Here is a 23,788-nt window from a genome sequence, read left to right on the forward strand (position 1 = left end):
GATATAGTCGGCAGATCCAATTCTTTTCGCCAGCGTCATTTCTCGTGACTCTCGGTCCGATATATCAAGCGATGAGGGGTATCCACCACAAACTGACCATTCTCGAGGTCACGATGGGCCCCGGGCTAAGCATTCTTTCGAGTGAGGGGCTATTCCGAAAGGGGTAATGTTCGGACTGTAACATTGAACCCCCATGGGGCGGTTTTCGGTTCCCCATGGGGGACTTGGGAACACAAGCGATTGGGAAACATGCGAGAGGAGGATTCAATTGCTCCAGTATATAACCTCAAGATGCGTTGCTGATCAGTTCGAGATCTGCTCCATCAGGCACTCATCCGCTCATTCTTCTACTCACAATCAACTCTCAATCACAATGGCCAAAGAGATCATCAACCCTTCGGTTTCACACGCCGAAAGCTACGATGTCGAAGCTTCGGTGGCAAAGACCGTTGGCCACGATACCACCGATCAAGCTCGTCTCGGTGCCCAAGCTGAGCATGACCTCCCTCCTTTCGAAGCCGTTCGCAAGTATCCCTGGACCGTTGTCTGGTGTCTCGTCGTCTCCATGTGCGTCATCATGGAGGGCTACGACACCAACCTCCTCTCCAACTTCTACGCCTATCCCGCCTTTGCCAAGAAGTATGGCCATTGGAACGAAGAGACCAACAACTATCAGCTCTCTGCTCCTTGGCAAGCTGGTCTCGGTAACGCTGCTGGAGTTGGTTCTTTCTTTGGAACTCTTCTCAACGGTTACCTCGTCACCAAGTATGGTCATATCAAGGTCCTCATTGGGTCCTTGATCTCTCTCAGCTGCTTCATCTTCATCGTCTTCTTCGCTCCCGATACCAAGGTCCTCCTCGTTGGACAGATTCTCTGCGGTTTCCCCTGGGGTGTCTTTGCTACGACTGCCCCAGCCTATGCCTCTGAAGTCCTTCCCATGTCGCTTCGAGTGTACATGACCAGCTGGACCAACATGTGTTTCATCATCGGACAGCTCATCTCTGCTGGTGTCATGGCTGGTCTGGTCAACACTCCCGCTCCTTGGGCGTATCGCATTCCCTTTGCGCTTCAGTGGTTTTGGCCTGTTATTCTGGTGCCTATCCTCTGCTTTGCTCCCGACACTCCCTGGCATCTTGTTCGACTTGGCCAACACGACGACGCCCTCAAGAGCCTCGCCCGACTTCGACCTCGTGCTACCGACGCTGAACTCCGCGATGCTCTTGGACTCATTGTCTATACCAATAGCCTAGAAGAGCAGCTTTCCGTCGGCACTTCATACCGCGACTGCTTCAAGGGCTTCGAGCTCCGACGAACCGAGATTGCAATTGTTGTCTTCGCCGGTCAGATTCTTTCTGGTCTCAACTTTGCTTATAACTCGACCTATTTCTTCCAGCAGATCGGCCTCGACTCCAACACTACCTACCATCTCAACGTTGGTGGAAACGGAATGGCTCTCTTTGCTACCTTGGTCTCTTGGTTCTGTGTCATGCCTTACGTTGGAAGACGTACAGCCTATCTTTATGGTATGTTCACCATGGCAACTGTCCTCTTCGTCATCGGCGCCCTAAACACCCGAACCGAGAACCATTCAATTGCCATGACCCAAGCTGTCCTCACCCTCGTTTGGACCTTTGTCTTCCAGCTGTCAGCTGGTCAGCTCGGTTGGGCTCTTCCTGCTGAGATGGGCTCAACCAGACTGCGACAGAAGACCATCTGCCTCGCCCGCAACGGCTATGCCATCACTGGAATTGTCGCTGGTGTTCTTCAACCTTACTTCATGAACCCTACTCAGTGGAATCTTCGAGGCTATACCGGTTTCATCTGGGGAAGCACTGCTTTCATCGTCTTCGTCTGGGGCTACTTCCGTCTCCCTGAGACCCGAAACCGCACCTTTGAGGAGCTCGACATTCTCTTCGCCAAGGGTGTTTCAGCACGTAAGTTCAGCTCCTACAAGATCGACTCTTTTGAGGAGGCCGACAGCGCTGTTTATCATACCGAGAAGGCTTGATCTTTGGAGCCAGGGAGCTGGGTAGATGCTATCGGAATGGAGTTTGGGTTGACGGGGAAGAAGCTGGCTTATCTGGTGGATTGACAATATGAATTATGATATGGATCTAAATAACATGATTTCTGCGAAACAAGAGCTTTTTTGTGTCTTTGGAATGATCAGTGACCATCCAGTTTCTGCAGAATGACCCTAGCAGCTCGACAAGCCATTATTCCTAAATATCTCTTTCTGCCATCTCATGTTCGCCTATCGTGATTCGAGGTCCTTCAAAGTTCTTTCTTCCATCCACAACCCACTGAACGGCCGATATGACCACAATGACACCAAACGCAACAACACAATAGTTCATCGTAGTCCCACTAACAGGTAACGCTGGAGGGAAAAGAAAGAGCACGGTGGTGACAATAGTATACACCAATCCAATTATGTTTGTTGTCCATCCAAGCCAGTTGGGTAGTTTGAAAGCTCCTTCGGGCAATTGAGTTCGACCACTCGCAAGGTGCAGAGCGATAGGAATACCATAGCTGAGACCAAGAGCAACCACAGAAGATGCGACGATAGCGTTGAAGGCGACAGTAGAACCGAGGTAAATACAGCCAAATATGACCACAATAACAACATTGAGATACAGTGCGTTCATGGGCACACCAAGCTTGGGGTGAACCTTCCACCAGATTCGTGATGCCGGAAGTCCGCCATCTCTTGCGAAGGCGAACATCATCCGCGATGAAGTCGTCATGACGGCGATGGCAGCAAATACCAGGCACAGAAGAGGAAACATAAGCAAGCAAATAGCCCCGACTTTGCTGTTGGTGGCCAGGTAGAAGATCTCAAGTAAGGGACCGGCAGCCGAGCCAATGATGGTGTCGGCGTTCTTGATGCCGCCAGACACGAAGAGCACCACGATGAGAAACAGGAAGCCAGTTGAGATACCGATATACTGACAGTATAGCATAATCTTGGGACCTTCGCTGGCTGCATTGGGGATTTCTTCGATCATGTGAGCAACGGCATCAAACCCCGTAAGTCCAAGTCCTCCCTGTAAGAGTCCAAGGAGCCAGGCGATACCGTCTGGCCAACCGGTTGTGTTGATAAAGGTAGCGAATACGTAGTCGGCCGTGGCAAAATCGGGCGCAGCGCACGCGAGCACTGTAATTGAGATGATGAAGAAGCCAGCGATACTCCAGACGAGGGCAAGACCATTGATGCGAGGGAGGAGCGAATGAAGAAAGGCGTTGGTTGCGAAGGCGACAAAGGCGATACCGAGATAGATGAGGAATTGGTGCCATCTCTGGAACTCGTAGCTGGGGTTTTGGAGCGAGATGATGTTGATGATGAGAGTGCTCGACAAGGAACAGTTCGTCGCAACCAGACATGCCCAGCCACTCAGATTGATCCAACCCGTAATCCAAGACAGCGGAATCTTCAAAGACTTTGGGGCAATAGTGGCAACCCAATGATATTGTCCACCAGAAGTTGGCTGTGCTGATAGAAACTCGGCTAGACTTGCAGCAAGCGAGAGATTGCAGATACCAGCGGTAACTAGTCCCCAGATAACTGCCACAGGTCCGCCTGATGGTAGAGCGAGTGAAAGTGATGCTGCGAGTGCAGTCCAAGAGTTGAGGATAGCAAAGGCTAAGCCCAGCATTGTCCAGCGACTGAAGTTGCGCTTGAAGGACTGCGAATGACCCAGTTGAGCGAGTTGGTAGTCATCGAGGTTGGTGGTAGGTTTGACATCCATTGTGTCAGATGCATCGAGAGAAAGAAAATGGTCAGAATATTACTGAAGTGTCGATAGAATGCCTGGGAACTGCCTCGATTATAAACCTCTGATCCCTCCATTCCGGCCACAACGGTTCCAGCGCATGCTGTCAGATCAGCAGCTATCAATATCGGCCGAAGCTAACTCGATTTAATCGCGGGGAAGAATTACTCAAACCTCATTCGACGATCAAGTAGGATTTCCGTTTGCGCCCTCCGACTACGCTCCGTTTTCACAGGATAAGGATCCACCGTTATCATTCCCGTGCGGAGAATCCTGGTCTGACTGGAAGCTTGTGATCATGGTTTGGAGATAAGAGGCTGAAATGCTGGCACTTGATTCGTCTGATTGTCTCGCCGTCGAAAAGTTGCTAGTCAACTACTCGAAACGGTAAGAGATTAGGCCATCCTTGACACCCAGATTGATGATTATCGGGATAATCTTGAGCGCTTTGGGAAGTTTAAGGGAGACGCTCTTAGAGTTAAACTTGCATCAGATCGAAAGAATTGTCCGATTGGGCACGCTGCCAATAATCTCGGCGAACTCCCATTCTATCCTCAGGCACTGCACTGCAACGGTCGATAAGGGATTAACGTTTGTCACAACTGTAGGCTCCGTATTGGGGTCCACCGTTTTGAGTGCCGAAGCATTGTTTGATGTTGTTCTGGACCGCATCACAGCGCAATTCCCAAGGTATTCTAAGGCCCTGATACTCAAATTTTCATTTATTAGAGTTATGTTCATCATGGAAAACTTATCTCCAACTTGCTCTAGCGGGGTCAGAACTGCAGAATGCGTCGCTATCTGACCAGTTGCCATCTCAATTAGTGTAAGCTTTGACGCTTTTGCTGCCAACCCTATAGCATCAGTCTTGGACCAGCGCAGGTCAGGGATGGCTGACACTGTTAGATGTTCTCTGAGATAGATGTTCATCTAACGAATTAATAGTTCTATAGACATGCTGGAGCAGCTACGGCCTTTGGGCTTTATAGTCCCACGGATCTTTCAGCAGCGATAATTATTCGGCAATTGTCTAACGTTCTCCAGTGCTTGGTAGCATTTAGCAGCACTTGGCAAAAAGCTTGTTCCTGCTGCTTACGGGCGATAGCTTTTCTATGCACATTCTCGGGATATAGTTACTTGCATAGAAACTCTGCAGCCTTATTCCCTCGTTTTGTTATAGTTTAATACTTTGACTCATTGGGTTTTATCGGGATTAATTAAAGGACAGAGTTTTGGCTTTGGGGGATCTCCTTGTTGCTGTCACATGATCGCGGAATCAGCGGAATTAATAGCATCTAGTCTAATTATAGCATAACCCACTAAGAGACAAAGCTCTCCCTACTCTGTAATGCTGACTATCTTTTTAAGCATTTAAAGAAGCATGACTTTATTACAATCAGCATCCTGCTCGTCAACTCCTCTCAATGACAATCCGGCTCGCATGGAAAGGTCCGGGTAGTACTCCGTACGCGGGTTTCAATCCCGACGCCTGTATCTTCTGCATTCTCTACCATTGGTCCCGCAAGCGAACGTGGCTTGAGACTCATTTCTTTTGAGGTTCTTAAAACCCTTAGAGATGAAGCTAGCCTTACCCCATTCCAGCGCTGATTTTCGGGTAGTCTTCGGGCCCTGACTACCTGACTCTTGTCAAGTGTTAAATGTGGAGTGTTTCTCCTTATGCCATTGTTCCAGGCCAAGACTAAACTCAGCCCTGGAAGACGGCGTGGATTGATTCACCGAACCAGATCAAATAGCATCACAAATTAGTCGTTGCGAATTGCGAAGGGGTCCGAGTGACACTAGGATGCAATGCCGTCAATGCCGCGGTGGGGCAGAGGCGTCCCTTATCTTTTAAGTACCAAGCTTTTGAAGCTCTTGATAACCAACGAACAAGAACACCGAGATAACTAGCGGCTGGAAAAACCTTCTGAACGCAAGGAACAACGAGCGTTGATACCGCCATATCCTCCTTTTATTCATTGCATCAATCAAGAGACCCCTGCTGCTCCTGATCCCATTGGTACTGGCTCACTTTTGTTAATGAGGCCATTCACCTGGCTGCAATAGTTTGTTCCTCTAACCAAGCCTCACAACTTTAGTTCACAGTAGTCCAGACATGCTGAAGACACTAAGCTCAGCCTGCATCAATAGCAGACCCTTTCGCGAATAACGATGAAATGTTCGGGTTACACATCAACGCTAAGCTACGCCCGGGCTGCAGGTATTGGTTGTGAGATTTCTTCACACCAGCCATATCACAATCCTCACTGGCTGGCAGCATTCTGGAAGCTGGTTGGGTTAGATGTTGCGTAGGGGATGCCACACAATCGTCAGACGCCCCCAAAAGTCTGCGCGTCGCTTAGAATCCGGTAACGTCAAGATAAAAGTAAACTAAGCTCATGGGTTTGCAGCCCACATGACAAAATCGAAAGTTAGAAGTATTGATTAGACATGCTCAACTGTAAATTAAATACCCCTTGCTTCCTTCACATCTCGAGTGGTCTAAAGCTAAATTGCAAACACTAGTCATGCCACCCTCTTCTAAAGACGCCACACTAGCGATAACGGGCGTGAACTGACTCAAGAAAGATTGAGGTCACTTTACTCGAATTGAAATGGCTCAGCCTGTTTACTCTCAACTGGGAATTAACAAAGGTCTCTACATATATGTCCATGGAACTTTTGCTCAAATGATCTGCATTCTTCGTCATTTCTCTCCATTCCTTCATGAACTTCTGATCTGAGACAGTTTGAGTTACCCATTATGGTCCAAGCTTTCCCCATCTATCTACCTCGGCAGCGGGAGCTGATCGCAACGTGGGTCATTCTGCCCATGCTGTCGAATATTACGGTTGGGCTCCGGTTTTACGCAAAGTCCAAGACGAGAGGCGTCTATGGGTGGACAGACTGGATGATCATACTATCCGCCGTATGTTAACTGGTCCTTTGAAGTATCCATTATGATATCCTGCTCTAACAACCTCGGCAGTTCTTCACTTCCATCCTTTTTATCCTTCTCCTTCTGAGTAAGTCTCCTCTTTTTGCCTATAAATGCAACAGAATACTCTCCGTCGAACCTCGATGGCTAATATGTGTCTCGTTACCAGTGCTCGTATACGGAGGCATTGGCATCCCTGGGTATCCATACACTAGTACGACAGAGCCAACCGACGTTTCGTTGATCCACGATCAGGTACGCCCCATATGACAACACTTCTTGTGCTCTCTTGGCTAATAAAGCTGTAATTTATAAGATTGGCTATGCCAACAACATCGTCCTCGTGTTCGCAGTCTACTCCTGCAAAGCCTCGATCCTTTTCCTTTATCATCGCCTCTTCACAGGTCACAATGGCCCAATGACAATTATAATATACGTGGCATCGGGTGTAACCTTTGCATGCTTCATGGGAAGCTTCATTGGCTATCTCGCAGCTGTTCGGCCGATTGAGAAATGGTGGGCTTGGGGCGATGCGACGGCTGAGCAGTTCCTCGCCATGGCCAACATCAACATCGCTTATGACAGCTTGACAGTATTTACCGACTTCTTGATCTTTGTACTTCCACTCAAGTCAATCTGGGGTCTGAATATGAATCGCGGCAAAAAGATCGGTATCATTATATCCTTTTGCTTTGGATTTATGTAAGTGGCCTTTACCCCTGACACATCAAACCCTCCCTCTACCACTCGACTCCTGCAAGCGAACCTTTATTAATAATAACTAGCACATGTTTCATTGCTCTTGCTCGTGTTGTCTTCACACATGGCTACCAATGGAAGAATCTCTACGATGAAGGAACCGTGTGGTCCCTTGCAGGCGTCGAGCCAGTGGCAGGGATCATCTGCGCATGTCTCCCTGGCCTGCGACCACTAATGCCCAAGACATTTAAGATGACGTCTTATGGCACTCCGGCCAACCCTAGCAGATTCAGGACTACTGGCACCACAGTGACGGATAATGCTAAGAGGAGTACTAATAGGGAGCCCAACCCATTCAGGGTCCTGAATGACGACAGCTCGGTGACAGAATTCCGACGAACTGTCAGGGAGGTCCCATCGAGATCAGAGATAAGCGATGAGTACATTGAACTTGAAGAGCAGCGGCCCAAGGCTTTTGATACATAGCGAGGAATTTTAGAAGATGGCCTGAGACATGTATATAAGTTTCTTTATTTTTATTGATGGCTGAAGCCTTACATCATGTATACTTAGTTGTTTACTCAAGCCAAGGCTTCCCCTGCTCGGGGTCTTATACCCAAATGGGGCAAGACAAACGTAGGTTTTAGCAACGCTTTGCCCACACCATCGGCCACTTGATCATGAGAAGCACAAGCAGCCCCAGCGACGAACCAGAATAAAATAAATGACTTGACATACTCTGATATAGCTACAGACCAATAATGATTAAACAGGCAAAACGACCTTGACTCCCATGTACTCTCGTTGGTGCATGAGCTTTCCATCAATCAGAACCTGATGAGCACCAACTCTATTGTTCACAGTATCGGTAGGATCGGTACATGTCGCGATCTGGATCTCGCGCCATTCTCGGTTGGTGGGAACAAGTTTGCCCTGCTGCGTACGCTTCTTGAACTCTGCGTACACTCCTTGATCTTCGACACAGCCCTCGCGTTGAATGAGGGGGGATTCTGTCACATGGTTAGGACCAATGAATCCAAGGCACGGAGGATAACTTACCAGCAGCCGGTGTCATGCGCAAGTCACCGACTGAGCTGTTGAATAGCACCAATGAGAGACGCTCGTAGCTGCGCTGGTCAACCGGAGGCTTGTAGACACGGTGGCGAGTGGCCTTGAAGTGTCCCCCGGAAACAATCTCGAGAGTATCACCGATATTGACGACGAGGGCACCCGGCTTGTAGGGGGCATAGTACCACTTCTCGTCCTGGCCCCAGATCTGAAGACAAGAGACAGGGACAGAGAAAAGGAGCGTGGTAAGACCAAAGTCTGTATGGCCATGCATGCGAAGGCCTTTAGAAGCCTCTTCTGTAGTCTTCTGAACGGGTCTGAAGAGCGCATGCCTGAAGTAACCCTCTCCAGTTGGGCTGCCGTGTGACTGGACGTTTTCCCAAAGGTAGTCGTCTGGGAGCTCGAGAACGCGGGAGAAAAGAGTCAGGAGGCGACGGTTGACCGAACCGGTGAGGTAATTGGCAAAAGACTCGATCTCATGCATAAAGGGATGGAGGCAGGTAGGGACGCGGTTAATGTCCTCCCAGTCGTGTCGGTACCAGTTGAATTGTTCAATGCCATCGGGAGGTCCACGATGACGCTGTTGAACGGGATAAGTTAGTGAATTGGTTCAGTTGAACAAAATATCGATCTACGGCAGGGAAAAGGCTTACCTTGAAGCCAAACGGATGTTTATAGCCAGACCAGACACCAGAGTCAGGGTTGAAGAGCAGACGTTCTTTGTCCTCTTCCGAAATGTTGTTGTACATGTATTGGGCAATAGCAAATTGTCGATGAAGCTGTAGTTTCAGTCGTTAGCGACAGTGGCTCCATGTCGAATGCATTGTATCGTACTTGTTCTAGCGAGATGCCATAGTTCTCAAGGAAGAGGAACCCATCCTCGCGAATAGCTCTCTTGACTTGGTTGACCAACTCTTGCACAACAGCAGGATCATCCGAGTCGAGCAAGGAAAGATCAATAGACGTGAGTTCTGCAAATTGCTCCTTTTGCTGTGTCACTGGCGGGGGAACCCACTCAGGGACGAAAGGCTTGCCAGGCAATTCGGCTGAAGGGGGACTAAATGGGGCTGCTGGTGACATGTTGAGATCTTCAGATAATGTTTAGATTGAGAAATATGATTGTTATGGATTATGATTCCTTGGTCTGATGGAGATTGTGGCTTAGTGGTTGATTGTTCTGCTCTTATACAGCCAACAGCATAAGTTGTTTGGTCGAGCTCCGCCTCCCATTGTGTAGGACAGAGTCCGGCTTCCAGAGTTCAACAACGTACGATCAGATCAAATTCAGGTGCCTCAGGAACCTAGCTCCGACACTAGCGTCTATACTCCCCGGTAGCGATTCTACATCGCTTGCTGATTGATAGTGCCTCATTACAATGAGTCAAGCTCCTCCCCGAGATGATTGAAGACAGTGATCATCTTGAGCATGCACCTAATTGGATTAGGGTTGGAGGACACCGGGAGGAGCTAGCGCTGGCTGTGGAGGGACAAGACAGGGCACTTGGGAGGAGCTCCTCCCAGATAAACGGCCAATCAGCCTGTCTCAGAGTTCACCATGAACAAGAAATGAATATGATAAGGGTGCAGTTATTTACTCAGTACCAAGCTTGTTATCATCATTCAAATCATTCACAAACCACTAGACAATTACTCGTAACATCTACCTTACTTTTTGCCTCACTCAATCTCACAAGCAACCATGTCTCGCCAACTTATTTCCAGCGAAAAGTTCCCTACCAAACCCCACAACTGTAATTCGCCTAAACCCTAGGATCCTCCCCAGAGAGAGAAAACACCACTGACACCTTGTGCAGGCCCAGCCACCAAAGTACCTGGTTTAGTCTTCTGCGCTGGACAGACTGCTACTGGCGAGATTAAGCAGGCAACAGTGCGTTCAGAACTCCCGTCGGAATGTGTTACCCTCTAACTTATTGTACAGAGAACTGTTCTACAGAATCTCAAAGAGGTGCTTGAGCTCTCCGGTTCATCACTCGAGCAGGTTGTCAAGTACAATGTCTACCTGGTTGACATGAAGGACTTTGCTGCTATGAACGAGGTGTACATAGATTTCCTGCCCCAGCCTATGCCTTCGCGCTCGTGCCTTCAGGCGCTTCCTCCTGGAGATGGTACTGTTATTGAGATTGAGTGCATTGCGCAGGCTTAGTTGGACTTCAGAGACAAAATGATAGACCATGTTCAAAGGGCTTTATCGATAGAGAATACCACTCTTGAATTTATGATATGATAAAGCAATGAGACACGATTGACGGTCATACCTCCCAGGGTCTTTTGTGATTAGCAGAACACGTACGTATAATTTGCTGAATAATGCAAAGTCACACTGGTAGATGTGACGTTCTAAGCCCATTTGTAAGGCATCAGACCATTTCTCATCGCTAACTTACGATGGGAACCATGTATGGGCCGATCTCACCTCGCAAGTTTCGGTAAATAGAAGCGATAAAGTCTTGATCATATCAAGCGCGGCCATCTTGATAGTTCCACCTAATATACAGATTTATGGAAGAGGCCTCGTTGGTGCGTACAAATACCGTTCATAATGTGTCTAGGCAAGCCATGATAATCTTGCCGAGCTGCCACTGCTGTCTGCGTCCGAAGGCCCTTCTGGCCCACTCTAGGGCCCCATTGGCATCTCCATCTTCAACGCCGACAACCTGCATCGTTCCTAGTGTACTGCCCTTGATCAACTGCCAGGCGATTACGAAAGCCTTGAAGGCGTACAGCATGATCCAAGGCGCCTCCGAGTCGGGTACTATGGGTGAATCGAGGTATGTGAGAAACCAGTCGATGTGAGGCTTGATGACTTGCGCAGTATTGGACTCGCAGAGAAATTCGCACGATGGCGCCAAATATGTCGTCTGCTGCAAGACTGCATCCATGGTCCCACCCACGATGCCACACGTATGCGATGGCGACCATATCCTCACATCGATCATGGCAGACTGCCAGGTAGCCTCACATAACGCTCCACGGGGCCAGTTTCCCTGCTCCGACTCTTCCTCGGACTGAACAACAGGGCCTAATGCGTCGAGAGACTTCCGCAATGGTTCAAGCCTCTCCGTACTGATCATCCCTGTCATGGCACTCCAGCCAGATGTTTCTTGGGCACTGGATGCAAGGAATTGGGTGACGTTTATGGCACCATATGGGTCGAACGAGGGAAAGGAGCTGGGATCTGATGCCAATGATAAAAAGAGTCGAACAGCATCGGGATACTGGACTGGTGGCCCAGGGACGACGGCAACTAGTCTTTTATGCGCCCACTCCGCTGCTGAAGGCGCCGCCCACTGATCCTGGGGACAGGGCAGCTCGTGCTTGATCTCGAGATGTGAGAATTGTCGAGGTATCGAGAGAAACTGATACCACAGCGTGTCGATCTGATGAGCAGCGAAGAGGGTCCTCTTGTGCGACTCGGCCTCGATGAATGTGTGCCACAAGGAATTAAGGCACGGTGGTTTGGACGTGAGTTCGTTCGGTAATGGAATCGACAAACCACTCGATCGGGCGAGAGAGATCATCCTGGTGTGAGTCTTGAGTCCATACGCCGAGTGGTTGCCGCAAAGATACATCATGGCGTACACCTCGAGTAAAAGAAGAGACTGCACAAGCGAAAGGGTGCTTGTTGAGCTATCTGGCCCATTATCATCACCAGACACGAGATCTCGAGCACGATGGTAGCACCTCTCTGATAGGTTCACACCAGACCCTTGCTGATCGCTACGATCTGGATCTACACCATACTGATATGCTATGCAAAGCATGCTGAGGAGTAAGTGGCTTGGGATGGAGGTCGAATCAAACGTCGGCTGATGGAGAAAGGGAAGAAAGTGGGATACATGCTTGAAATACAGTTGGCAACCTTGGGTAATCTGGTTGGTTGTCGGTAGCCAGTCATTATGTCCCTGATTGAGGTCAATTGATCCGTATAATAACCTTTCGGGGCTTCCTTGGTCGAGGCTAAAGTTGAGAAGACTCATTCCAGAAGGCGAATTCGACATGTTGAGATTGCATGAGGGCTCGAGAAAATTGACGCCTGCCAACTGAGAAGCAGTCGGGCCCAGCAGCATAGACGCTTGCGATGAGAACGACGTGGCGAGCATTTGAGGATCGCCCAGATCCGAGGGCAAGCTACTGGAAAGATTGATAGTATCATCACCAGTTGATGTTTGTCGAAAACGTTGACCAGCGTCAACCTCCGTCTCACTCGTCTGCGACGGCGGCGTAGGTGCATGGCGCTGCAGGTCGCTCTGCGGTGAGTTGCCTCCTCGCGAAGTCTTTTCCATATGATCCAAGTGTTTTCGCTTCATGTGCCGGTGACGTAGGTCCGCGCGCGAAAAGGTGGCAGGGCAGAGGTGGCAGGGTATAGAGGCATTGCTGGAAGAGCGAGAATGTAGCGCAGCGTGACGCTTGAGGTTCTCATGGCGGGTGAAGCGACTTGAACATACTTGACATTGGAAAGGCTGGGAGGATGGTGGAGAGATGGCTATGCTGCGGGTGCTTGTTGATGCCATTCTGGCCGGTTTGTCTGTGACCATATATGTATACCGGTAACGGAGTATCAATGGCTGGGATGAGTTGAGTTGACTGACAATTTCCCCCAGACAATCCCCTTCCCCTTCCCAGTTCTTCCGTTTCTTCCCCGCAATCTGCAATCGAGTGTGGGTCATCATTATCTTCAGGGATTTGATAGGTTCCACTAACTTATCTCTCTCATCATGCTTGTTGACTGAGCCTGGTTGTTATTGGTCTATCAAAGCGCCTATCACAACGGACAATCGCGGGCTCCAGTTTTATGGACCGCCGTTATCAACTTATCTTACAACAAACCCATCCACTCAGAAGCCTACCCTATATATACTCAAGGACAACATTGTCTGTTTCGGGAGCTGCAGTCCCTCTCATTCAGTATTATGTACATACTCCATCCATGCTGTGCGTATTGGAGAGTATCGTAATGGTTTCTCTAAGAATTATACACTGAAATATTACTTATAACGGGATTTGTAGTGACAACATCAATTTTTTATCAGCTCTATACCTCCCCGTATTTAAAACTAGTCCTCGTGCCAATATCTCACCGCCAGGCATGATATTTAATACATTTCGTAACGCCATCCAAGCTGAACCATCTCCTCAGTGACGCCACCTCTAACAACCTTGGCTATCTCCTCGGGACTCCCAGAGTCAAGTCGCCTATTCTCACGCAAGACGAGCCAGCGGTAGAAAGTGATAGTGCCGGCAAAGAGAAAGGCGCAGCCCATAAGAGTGCCGAATGCTGCGTAAAAGTGAGGAGGAGCGTAGTACAGGTACGAAGCCCAGATATTGGAGGTGCCACCAATAGCATTGACAAGGGCAGATGCCGCAGCACGCTTCGAGACAGGACGTGCGAGATGAAGGTTAATGGTCTTGTAAAGCACAAGCTGGGGACCAACAGACGCAAATGGGAGAATCATCATGGAGAAGTAGCGAGCAGGGACATTCAGTGTAGACATGGGAATGATGTACATGCCAATGGCAATGGCGATGCATCCGATGATAATGGGGTAAGCTGTGTTTTTCCGGTCGCTGTACCACATCAACACCCAGTAGACAGCCCCAGCGAGGACGTAGGGCGGCGCAGTCAGGAGCAAGCTGACAGTGCTGCCAAAGTTAAGCGAGGCAACCAGAGTCGGGAAGTAGTTAGCAATCGAACCCTGTGCCTGGGAAAGCAGGTTGCATAGAATGAGAAGCAGAAGTTTGGGATCAGACAGAGCCTTTCCGAAGCTCTTGAGAGTGCTTTCCTTCTCGGAGCCCTCAGCTGCTCCAGTTGTTGACTCGATACGCCACACGGCCAGGTCTCGTTCGGGTTGGGAAAGGATGCGGCTGTTGTAGGGAAACTCGGGCATGAAAAAGGCACAAACGACACCGATTCCAACTGTAGCAGAACCCTCAATGATGAAGAGCCATTGCCAACCTTTGATCCCGTGTCGACCGTCGAGTTGGAAGATGGCTGCGGCGAAAAGACCGCCAAACGCGTTACCGACTTGTTGGGCAATGTAGAGACTGGCGATTCGTTTTCCGAGCTCGGTCTTGGTATACCATGCGGAGAGGTAGTAAATGGCCCTGGAGGTTCGTCAGACATGTTTTCATCTATTGGAGAAAGTGAATGGTTCTTACCCCGGAAAGAAGACGGCCTCAGCGACACCGAGAATGGCTCTGACAGCGAGAAGCTGACCATAGCTCCTGACCAGAGCCGTGCAAGCTGAGATAGTCCCCCAAATGACTACAGCAACACAGATGTACATTCCCGGTCGAGGAATCCTTGCAATGATGAGATTGCTCGGGATCTGGAACGGCAGATAACCAACAAAGAGGATGGATATAGCAGTAGCGAATTGCTCTGTTGTCATGTTGAGATCTTCGGTGATGCCATGGAGTTTGGCTGCAGCCAGGTTCTGCCGGTCGATATAGTTGAGAATGTACAATATTCCAATGATGGGCAGGATGATGGAATCGATCTTCCGAACTAATTTCTTGTTCATTGCAGCTATCTCTTCTTCGTTGAGGTGCAAGAGGGTTTCGGGCATCCTCTGATAGGCAGTGCTGGTACCCTCGGCGTGAGACGAGGGTGACCGCTTGAGAGATTCATCCACAGGGACGGTAGCCATGACGGCGATGTTGTTCTTGACTTGATGATGAGGGATAAAGGGACGAGGATAGCTGTCTGGGATTTCGGTTCCAATACTCGTCGGGAGACGAGGCTATAAATCCACCGACAGGCCGGACATGGCGTTATCTCGACGCATACAATGAAGTCCTGCAAGGTCTCGTGGCGGACGACGAATGACGGGGGGTTGATTAGAATGCGGGGACGAAGTGCGTTAGCTCGGCGACGCGACTCAAGGTCTAAACTGAAGTCGAACGCTGTAGATACCAGAATCCGGGGTCCAGCCGGGAGTTGCCGTTATGGTTAGTGCGGTTCGCCAACCAGATTAGCAGTCTTATCGGTTGGGTTTACCGATTGCTCGGAGGAGGAGCTCACTGATCAGGGTCTGCAGCAAGATTAACCATTCCCCTGCAGCTGGGGGAGCTCCTCCCTGTGGATCCAGCATTACGCTATCGTGGATAGAGGCTTACCATTGATACCTTTTGGAAGACATTATAGATAATAACTATTAGTAGAATTGGGAGAGTTCATGTAATTCAATCGGGACATATAAACGCATCATAACAACAGCTCACTGTCTTATCGGCATCAACAACACTTCATCATATTTTTCCCCCGCTTGCATAGCCGAAACATCATCAAATCTTTGCGCAAAATCACAAAACAACCATGACTCAAAAAACATACTCCACGGCCCTCACAACAACTGTCGAGAACCCTCGATTGAGGTTTCTCAATAAAATCAAGGCTGGAGAATTCCCCTTGATGACCTTCGTTGCAATCCCCAGTGTCCGCCAAGCTCAGATTGTTGCTTTGACAGGCCTCGATGGCATCATCCTTGACTGTGAACACGGCCACATTGGAGATGACTCAATGCACAACTCAGTGGCCGCCATTTCAGCCCTAGGCGTATCACCTATCATCCGCATCCGCGGGCCTGCCCACGATATCATCAAGCGAGCTCTTGACACCGGCGCACACGGCATCATGGTTCCTCAAATCAACAACGCAGACGAAGCGAGACAAATCGTCGCGTCCTCCAAATTCCCCCCTCAGGGCGTTCGAGGCCAGGGTTCTGCATTCCCCGCTATTGGTCACGGTCTCACAACACCTGAGTACATGAAGTCTGCCAACGAGACCATCATCACCATGATTCAAATAGAGACTCGCGCTGGTGTTGAGAACGTCGATGAAATTGCTGCTACTCCAGGCGTGGATATGCTGTTCATTGGCCCTAATGATCTTGCTCAGTCATTACTGGGATATGTACCTGCGCGTGGTAATGAGCCTGAATTTGTTGCTGCTATTGATAAGATCATCAGTGCTGGTCGCCGACATGGCAAGTGGGTTGGCCGCATGGTTAATAACGGCTCGGCTGCAAAGGAGGAGAGGTCGCGGTATGACACTGTAGCTATCACTGGAGATACAAAAGCTATTCAGAACTGGTATATAGCTGAGTTTGACATTGCTCGGTCTTGAAGTAACGCTTATAGATTTGAATTATTAACCCTAACCTCCTACCCTATTCAGCTTGTGTGTCTCGTTGAAAACCTCCTAGAAACGTTTAAGAGTGTTCTTGTAGAAAAGCCATGCGTCGATTGAAGATGTACGCGTTTAGAGAATAAATCGTCAGCGCTCGTAGCCTTGAGGTTCGTGAGCTTTGTAGGCTCTAACATGCGATTTACAATAACAATTAAGCAGCTCTTTGAGAAGGAAACAAACAACTTTCATCGTGGTAGATCAGGACTTTACGAAAAAGAGATACGATTGGCTCCTCAGAAGAGTTACAAGGGTTCGCGTCAGTTGTACCTGAACCCCTGGCTTCTCACACTTGATTGACCGAAATGGGCGTAGCGGGACTCCAATCTGATCAATCACAGACTCGAGCTCATGTAATCCGACAAGGAATAAAACAGTTCAAGTGGGCTTTCTGCAGTATTTCGGGTCGCAGCCAATCCTGAGCATTCACTTCAATTGGGGCCAACAGGGATTCAACACCTGTGACAAGTACAGGGGCTCAGGTGTCTGTGTGCGGCGAATCATGACACAACCGCTATGACCGGTTTGTCAGTGGGCGCAGCAATCATACTGTTTTATGTTTAAAATAACCATATATCAGTAGTTCATAGTATGTTTGGCGAATCGCACTCCAGATTTGGTCAAAGCGTGTTTTGCCGTTTTGTTTAATAAAGAGGCTGTGCTCTTCGGTCCTCTCGGCAGACGATGTTCCCGGGTCTTGGCCGTGAGGGTCATAGCAAGGTCAAAGCCATTTAGTGATATGTTCGTAGAGAAGTGCTTAATTGTGAAGCTCTTGTATGTCTCATGGTATGTCTAGTGCTTTCTTGGCTTGTCTCTTGTGGTGATATGTGTATGTCGAGATGGTAACAAGAAGCAAGAGGTATTGCGACAGTTCTCTATAAAGAGGACCATTTCTCCTCATCAATATTCTTAATCATCAACAGCTTCAGCATTCTCAGATCACCAGTCCACTCTTATCCTACTATCTTCACTTCTACCTCCTGCTGGTCAGGTCTTAATTACCCCTCCAAGTTCTCAAATCACACGGACCAACTACCCTACTTAACCTTCACCCCAGAACAGCTTTCACAATGGCATCCGTCAAGAACATCATCTTTGCTCTCTTCGTAGCTGTTGACCTCGCAGCTGCCCACAGCGTTATCACAAACGCGGTTGGAGACGCCGGCGGCTCTGGCATGGCTCTCGGTGTTGACACCTCCACTCCTCGCGATGGCACCAGACGCCGTCCCTTCCAAACCGATGCTACTCGCTTCCGTGGCAATGCCGCTGACACTGTTGGCGAGACCCTCGCTGGTGGTGACAACCAGATCGAGCAGGGCACCCTCGACATCATGGAAGAGACCGGCAGTCAGCTTCCTCAAGTCAACCCTGGTGGCAGCCTTGAGATGACCGTCCACCAGGTCAATTCTGATGGTGCTGGACCTTATACCTGTATGATCAACGCCGATGGAACAGGCACCTCATGGGACAACATCCAGGTTACTACCAATGTTGAAGGCAACGATCGAGGCCGCAACCGTGATGGCGAGATGGGTGACTTTCCTCTAGTAGCCTCGATCCCTGCTGGACAGGAATGCACGGGCTCTGTTGCTGGTGAGGAAAATGTTTGCCTTGTTCGTTGCCAGAACCCGGCGCGTGCTGGTCCTTTCGGTGGCGTCATTCCCGTTCAAATGGCTCAAGCTACCGGCAACAACAACGCTGGCACTGGCAACAGTAACAACAACGCTGGAAACACTGGCGGCACTGGTAGTTCTGGCAATGCAGACAACACGGGTAGCGCGAACAACGGTAACAGCAACGGAAACGCTGGTGAGGATGGAGAAGATGATACTCAGAACAGCACCAACACCAACAACCGTAACAACCGCCGCGCTACTCAGTTCTCTGCATAAGAAACTGACGTTTATCTATAAAAAACGCTCAAGATTGACAGACAATGGATTGACAAGCAATGGATTGATATGGACATGAGGCAGAAGTGAAGAGCTAATGATGGCTAAACAGCTATAGTTATATATTCAGAAGGCAGTGCTTAATACATAAACAACTTGACAGATTTTGCGTTTAGCTATGTGATCATGAATACCACCTCTTAATGGCCAAAGAGTGTTACTATGCCTGGGATAATAATTAGTATGGTATCTTTATATTGCATATATAGTTGACAGGACAGCCTTTCTTTAAGAATGCTTATCTACATATCTTAATTTACAGTAGTACCTGGACCGAGTAAAACTAACCTTTAATAAGATAGCAATATCGCGCATCTAAATTCTTTATCTAGAAGATATTATACTAATAATTTAGTAGTATTTTTTTTTTTTTTACAGGCATGATGCTGTTGCATTCGCTTATGTTAAGGCCTGCCATCATCCTTGTCTTGTTTGCAATTGCGGCCATGATACCGCAGCTCTATCTAAATAAGTTATTTGTAGTTACACGCGATCAGATACCAGTAGTAAGCTAGAGAATCGATCTTAGACCATTTTGCGCATGCTTGATATGCTGCCTTAACTGGGTTTATAAAGGTGTTTTGAGTTAATAATAGACTTGACAGCTGATGCTCACATCGCCAGCCTTGTACATATGAGCAATTTATTTCCAATTGGTTACTGTAGTTGCATGGGAATATTTCAGCTCCTGCAAGAAATATCCTCTAAACTCTGATTGCTCTTGAATCAAGGTTTACCCGGTTTACCCCATGCACAGCACGGTGACAATTGCCAGGATCTAGCCAATTTCTCTCAGGCATCTCGGTAGACAACTCCAGAGTTTCAGGCCCTCTTGGTGCAGTGGCTAGCTGGGCAGCCTGTTTTGGTACTACATCCTCCTCCATGCCCGACATATAGCAAGCTGAACGACCTCTTTCTCCTCTGTGCATGGAATATGGATAGCTGAAAAGATTAATTGGGCATTACTCTGTAGATCTGTTCTGGCCGGGTAAAGCTTCTAGTTATTTACCTAAGATATAAGAGTAGAGATATCTATGTCATTCTCTTTCTTTTATTTTCTCATCTGCATCATAACTCACCCGTTACTCCTGAAGATTGAGAGACCACTTTCGTGTATAGATAATCCTCATTTTCACTGCCTAATTCAAGTGCTAATAGCAGCCTTAGTACAGAAGCATAATAGACAGTTTTCAGACCGGAATACTCAATCAAAAAGGGCCGCGATTGCACTATTCGATGTGCAAATGGGCTGGGCAGCAACACGAAGCTCGACATCACCGTATACCACAGGACTGACAATTCGGTCGGTCGAATTCTCTCAAAGCCAATTATATAGATGGGTCTGATTATGAATCGCTGACTTTCAACTACCTTGAAAAGGTTTACTGTACCAAGGGAGGGGGATAATATGCCCAGGTTGATTTAGACACAAACACATTTGATGGACAGCCATCTACGGCATACTTGACCACCAATGGGGATTGGCGTGGGGGTTGGCCTACCTTCAACCTGGATTGGGAAAGTGCTGGAAAGCGTAGAGGTCAACGGGCTTAGAAATAGTTGTAGTCACTGAGGGGTTTCTTCCAGTCTTCAGCGAAATTTAATCTGCAATCTCAAGTTTTCCGAAGTAGGAGCCGTGATTCGTTCCAGATAGCGAGGTCTCTGTAGATTCTTGCCTCAATAGCTGTTGGTCAAACTTGAACATGGTGGCTGTAGTTCAGCTTTTCTGAGCCTCGACGGAACAATGTACGGAAACATTACATGTGAAGCCAGTACTTGTACCACCAATCATATCTGAAGGAGAAGTAGCTTATTCTGCCTTATATTCAAGTTGAAAGGTGTTTATTATGTAACCATAGGCCTCGGGAACTGCGTTCTGAGCTGCTAACACGGAACAAAGTACGTTAGGATACAGACCACTAATAAGCAACTATCAGTGCCAAATCCTCAGCCACGGAATTCCGCGGAGTTTTCCGGCTGTCAGCAAATTCACAAAAATATCTAGACAATTAAATCTAGCGGCTTCCCATGATATAATTAAAGCCAAAGGGCTGTTTAGCGTGCTCAGAAATCAGACGGAAGACGCGGCTCAGTAGTCAACGTTCAACCTGCAGTTCAAGCCCACCCTTAGCGAGGGGTCCGAGAAACTTCGCTGTCAAGAATCTCACCACGCAATAAACTTGGCGAGCTGTTTGACCCTATCAGCCACTTGGATCTACCCTCTTGTCTCCGAGCCTTGCATCCCTTTGCCCCAAAGGTACCCAGGGTCCGCTTCAAGAATGACTCAGTTCGGTTCGAGAGATAACCCTGGTTTGAAAACACCAATCACATACTATTGACGATGAAAGCACCAGTGGCAGCGTCCCAATCAGGTTATTGGTCAGACTTAACACGTCATGTTCTTGGCGTTGGTGATATGATGGGCAATAGCGCAGTATAGCGTAGGATAGCGCAATATGTTATGCTGGTTCACGGCGCGGGCCTCGCGGTTACCAGGATAAGGGTGCCTGCAGCAACTGGCTTGAGGATGGCAGTCCGTAAAATATCGGGGAACCGATACCGCGTGGACGGAATACAGTGGATTAAATCACTCATTGTTTGGATCGTTAAAAGCCCACTTCTATTACGTTCTAGATCTAGAACACTTTTTACATAAGCGCGGACAGTGAGAGACGAGGCTTGGCGCACGCACTCACTTGTAAAATCGCTAAGTGCTGATGCTGATAGCAGAATGACGTGGCAGAAGACGCCATCTTAGCCAACAGAAGCCGAACTACTGTCATGCAGTATCAAACTCAAACTGACTTTGTTCCTCAGATAGCTGAGCAGTTGGTGATTTGCCATGGTTGGTGTGGAGTAGCTGAATTTTGACAAGGGGTTCTATCATGTCAGACGACAGCCACGCGAAGCTAGCCTGTCGATCCCGGCACGATTTGACCCAACCACAGCGTCAAGGCCCAATGTTTCCCTGATTGCCTTCTCTTGCACTACCAACTAAGCGCCTCTCATTGGTCACTCTGCCAGGGCATAGCGGACGTGCCGGATCGATCGAGGCAAACAATAGTTTTCTTGGTAGATTGCGCTCTGACCAGTGATCTATCAGATATACAGTGGCACGACAACATGTCTCAGTTGGGTTATGGAGAAAGTGAAATAGCTTGGGACGAACATGGAAAGTATTGCCTCTTTGGGAGATAAAAATGTCTCATTGCTTCTCAATTCGTGATGATCCGTCGATTTTTGACACCTGAACTTCAGCCGGGCGAGGGAGGTGTTCTTGCTGCGGCCCTAGACGGGACAAGGATTATACAGACCAGGACTAGGACTTGGGATGACATTAGACACACGGCAAACCTGCATGTTGGTTCATACGACAAATAGAATTACGGGGCGATCTACAGTACAGAATGAAATCTCAGCCCAACCAGGTTATCCCCCCAGCACGACGCGAGGACCCGAGCGCAAGGAGCTGCGCCATGCAAAGCAACCATGCCAGCACTACCATGCATCCAATGACAAACACTACAAAGTACATGAACTCAAGGGGTCTCTCGAAAAACCACAAACGCCCCTCGGCCCGGTCGTTCTTCTCCTTTCCCTGGATCCGCCCATCCGGAACGTATTTGAAATCAAGGATGGAGCCACCTCCGAGACCTTGGGAACTGTGGATGATAGCGCTATGCAGCCCTTCCCGACAGAGATCAATCACCTTATCGTCCAGGGCAGGGATAAATCGCTGCAGGCTAGCTAAGCTCCACACCAACCAGCAATGGCCCTTGAAGCAGGCGTATGAGTACCAGCTGGGCCGTCCCATACCAAGCTGGTCGCAGATCTCGTGGCCATTCAAGACGCGGCTAGCAGCCTGAATGAACCCATCCGAGATGTTGATGGGTGGTAGATCCTTGAGGGCCTCAACGAAGTTGTACCCAATGACAACAGAAGTGGGTGTCACAAGGAGCTCGTTGTAAGCTAAGCTTTCCATCACAGCCTTAGCTTGTATTGCTGAAGTGAAGTACTCCTGGGGTGCCCCAATGACATGGGCCACGTATCTCCAAAGGGCAATGTAATCTTCGACTTCCTGTTTCTCGGGGGTGATCCCCATAAGAGGGAGCTGAAGCCAAGCATGGTTGCAGCTGAATGTTGCAATGGCATGTATCGAGTCAAGGGTGTTGATAGGAATGCCGTGTGTCTCCTGATCAAAGAATCGGCATTTCGATGCGGCAACTTTGAGGATCTGCTGTCTGACCATGGAGTGCAGAAGACGGACTCGCACAATCGATCTATGCCCTGGTCCACCAGGCTTCACATGATCAAGCGAGTGCGTGACTTGAAGAACAAGCTGAAATGTTTCAAGCAGTCGACGCCGCAAGACACGAGTGCTGAAGCCACCAGTGCGAGCAAGTACTTCGACAACGCTGGTAGACGCAGAGTTCTCTCCAACAAAGCCTTGAAAGGCAAATCCGATGAGGTTTGCGAGGGCATAGCGGTAGAAGAATTTCTGTCCCCGGGCAATCTGGCCCCAATCAACCCAATAGGGGACAGTATGAACTTCTGTCCAAAGCTGAGAAAGAACTTGGCTCTGACCGTGGTGATGAGAAAGTGTTTCGAACAAGTCCTGTCTGCCGACTTGTTGGCCATCTTTCTTTTGCTGAGCGTGGATCTCTTGGATCTCCTTGACAGCAGCAGCTCCAAGTTCATCACATTCGTAACGGAGAGGATCTGTGTGAGATTTGGGAATGTGATCAGTCGTCCATGTGAAAGAATGGTTTCCAATAGTTCGGAGCTCTTCCCGAGTTGCTGATTGTCCAAAGAACTTCATAGTGAAATAGATGAAAAACTGTTAAAAGTTGAAAAGAGACTTGGTACGAGGCTAACATTCTGAGAGCAACTGGACAGACATCCTCCAATTTAAGCTGGGGATGTCCAAGTGTACCTGAAAGCCAGACTCGGTACACCTCATACAGTTCCCATCCCTTGACTCGAAAGACAAATCGCGTACTCTTGTTTCTCGGGCTCGTGTAGCGTCCCGCGGACTTCTCCATTTGTCTAACACACGATCAACGTCGCGAGGGGGTGACCCGTTGGTGGACTGCTTACTCTTAGTCTCTCACTTCATGATTTAGATCTGAACCATACCCACGGAGTGTGTGGC

At 48.7% G+C, this 23,788-nt stretch overlaps 10 protein-coding genes across 10 annotated transcripts; 5 read left to right on the plus strand and 5 right to left on the minus strand.

Moving 5' to 3' along the window:
* Positions 1-373: 373 nt before the first annotated feature.
* J7337_001905 (uncharacterized protein) lies at positions 374-2,008 on the plus strand (the record flags this gene model as incomplete). The annotated part of the gene is given in 2 exon segments (XM_044819638.1): positions 374-792; positions 811-2,008. 2 exon segments carry the CDS (start codon positions 374-376, stop codon positions 2,006-2,008), a joined length of 1,617 nt encoding a protein of 538 aa, XP_044687340.1.
* Positions 2,009-2,222: 214 nt separating this feature from the next.
* On the minus strand, positions 2,223-3,749 carry J7337_001906 (uncharacterized protein; the record flags this gene model as incomplete). The annotated part of the gene is made up of 1 exon (XM_044819639.1): positions 2,223-3,749. The coding sequence occupies one exon, from the start codon at positions 3,747-3,749 to the stop codon at positions 2,223-2,225; it is 1,527 nt and encodes a 508-aa protein (XP_044687341.1).
* Positions 3,750-7,267: 3,518 nt separating this feature from the next.
* J7337_001907 (uncharacterized protein) lies at positions 7,268-7,896 on the plus strand (the record flags this gene model as incomplete). Its single annotated transcript, XM_044819640.1, has 2 exons — positions 7,268-7,413; positions 7,497-7,896. 2 exons carry the CDS (start codon positions 7,268-7,270, stop codon positions 7,894-7,896), a joined length of 546 nt encoding a protein of 181 aa, XP_044687342.1.
* A 279-nt stretch (positions 7,897-8,175) lies between these two features.
* J7337_001908 (uncharacterized protein) lies at positions 8,176-9,558 on the minus strand (the record flags this gene model as incomplete). The annotated part of the gene is made up of 4 exons (XM_044819641.1): positions 8,176-8,420; positions 8,470-9,058; positions 9,132-9,257; positions 9,313-9,558. The coding sequence occupies 4 exons, from the start codon at positions 9,556-9,558 to the stop codon at positions 8,176-8,178; spliced, it is 1,206 nt and encodes a 401-aa protein (XP_044687343.1).
* Positions 9,559-10,177: 619 nt separating this feature from the next.
* J7337_001909 (uncharacterized protein) lies at positions 10,178-10,642 on the plus strand (the record flags this gene model as incomplete). Its single annotated transcript, XM_044819642.1, has 3 exons — positions 10,178-10,229; positions 10,293-10,366; positions 10,433-10,642. The coding sequence occupies 3 exons, from the start codon at positions 10,178-10,180 to the stop codon at positions 10,640-10,642; spliced, it is 336 nt and encodes a 111-aa protein (XP_044687344.1).
* Positions 10,643-11,033: 391 nt separating this feature from the next.
* Positions 11,034-12,394, minus strand: J7337_001910 (uncharacterized protein; the record flags this gene model as incomplete). The annotated part of the gene is made up of 2 exons (XM_044819643.1): positions 11,034-12,247; positions 12,301-12,394. 2 exons carry the CDS (start codon positions 12,392-12,394, stop codon positions 11,034-11,036), a joined length of 1,308 nt encoding a protein of 435 aa, XP_044687345.1.
* A 1,198-nt stretch (positions 12,395-13,592) lies between these two features.
* On the minus strand, positions 13,593-15,146 carry J7337_001911 (uncharacterized protein; the record flags this gene model as incomplete). The annotated part of the gene is made up of 2 exons (XM_044819644.1): positions 13,593-14,601; positions 14,656-15,146. The coding sequence occupies 2 exons, from the start codon at positions 15,144-15,146 to the stop codon at positions 13,593-13,595; spliced, it is 1,500 nt and encodes a 499-aa protein (XP_044687346.1).
* A 668-nt stretch (positions 15,147-15,814) lies between these two features.
* Positions 15,815-16,624, plus strand: J7337_001912 (uncharacterized protein; the record flags this gene model as incomplete). Its single annotated transcript, XM_044819645.1, has 1 exon — positions 15,815-16,624. The coding sequence occupies one exon, from the start codon at positions 15,815-15,817 to the stop codon at positions 16,622-16,624; it is 810 nt and encodes a 269-aa protein (XP_044687347.1).
* Positions 16,625-17,754: 1,130 nt separating this feature from the next.
* Positions 17,755-18,576, plus strand: J7337_001913 (uncharacterized protein; the record flags this gene model as incomplete). Its single annotated transcript, XM_044819646.1, has 2 exons — positions 17,755-18,288; positions 18,310-18,576. The coding sequence occupies 2 exons, from the start codon at positions 17,755-17,757 to the stop codon at positions 18,574-18,576; spliced, it is 801 nt and encodes a 266-aa protein (XP_044687348.1).
* A 3,475-nt stretch (positions 18,577-22,051) lies between these two features.
* J7337_001914 (uncharacterized protein) lies at positions 22,052-23,455 on the minus strand (the record flags this gene model as incomplete). Its single annotated transcript, XM_044819647.1, has 1 exon — positions 22,052-23,455. The coding sequence occupies one exon, from the start codon at positions 23,453-23,455 to the stop codon at positions 22,052-22,054; it is 1,404 nt and encodes a 467-aa protein (XP_044687349.1).
* Positions 23,456-23,788: the final 333 nt, after the last annotated feature.

The sequence above is a fragment of the Fusarium musae genome, chromosome 1, assembly GCF_019915245.1.
Source record: "Fusarium musae strain F31 chromosome 1, whole genome shotgun sequence".
NCBI classification, from domain to species: domain Eukaryota; kingdom Fungi; phylum Ascomycota; class Sordariomycetes; order Hypocreales; family Nectriaceae; genus Fusarium; species Fusarium musae.